At 68.7% G+C, this 750-nt stretch overlaps 1 protein-coding gene across 1 annotated transcript in view; it reads left to right on the forward strand.

Annotated features, from left to right (window-relative positions):
* SOHLH1 (spermatogenesis and oogenesis specific basic helix-loop-helix 1) overlaps positions 1–750 on the forward strand; it is a 13,533-nt gene that overhangs the window by 9,653 nt on the left and 3,130 nt on the right. Inside the window, exon 3 of the mRNA XM_014529665.1 lies at positions 440–587. Within this exon, the coding sequence (XP_014385151.1) occupies positions 440–587 (148 nt within the window). The remainder of the gene's footprint in view (positions 1–439; positions 588–750) is intronic.

Below are 750 nucleotides of genomic sequence, written 5' to 3' on the forward strand. Positions count from 1 at the left end.
GCCCAGGAGAGGACGGTGGCAGGTCCCCACGGGGGGTGGGGGGGCCACAGGCAGCCCCTCTGGACCTGGAGCCTGGGCATCTTTCTGCAAATGCATATATACACCTTCTTATTGATTTCAGAGGAAGGGAGAGGGAGAGGGAGAGAGAAACATCGATGATGAGAGTCATTGCTTGGCTGCCTCCTGCAGGCCCAGCGCCTCCCACACGCGGGGCAGGGAGGGTGGACCTGGGCTGGGGAAGCCTGGACTCGGATCCTGAAGGACTCGACTCCTGGGGGCGGGCGCCTGTGTCCTTCCCTCCGCCTGCCCCCGCGGCTGCTGGAGGGGCTGGCGGCTGCAGGCCTCTCTCCTGGCTGCTGCTGGGATGCGGGCTCAGGGGCCGGGGATGTGGGCTCAGGGCAGGCTCAGGCTCAGGTGCATCTGGCTTGTCCGGAAGCAGGAAGCGGATCTCCCTGAGCTGTGAGCGCCTGCGGGCCCTCCTGCCCCGGTTCGACGGCCGGCGCGAGGACATGGCCTCCGTCCTGGAGATGTCTGTCCAGTTCCTCCGGATGGCGGGCACTGTGCTGCCCAGCGGGGAGCAGCAGGCTGTGAGTGTGCGGGCGCTCCCTCCCACCTGCACGGCCAGGGCGGCTCTGAGTCCCGCACCTCTCCTGGGTGCACATCCCCCGGCACCACACCTCCTGTGGGAGCGGCACTGTGGCCCCACCCGTGGTGCCAGCATTGCCCTGAGGCCGTGGTGGCCCGGCCCCC

The sequence above is a fragment of the Myotis brandtii genome, unplaced genomic scaffold (genome assembly GCF_000412655.1).
Source record: "Myotis brandtii unplaced genomic scaffold, ASM41265v1 scaffold691, whole genome shotgun sequence".
NCBI lineage: Eukaryota > Metazoa > Chordata > Mammalia > Chiroptera > Vespertilionidae > Myotis > Myotis brandtii.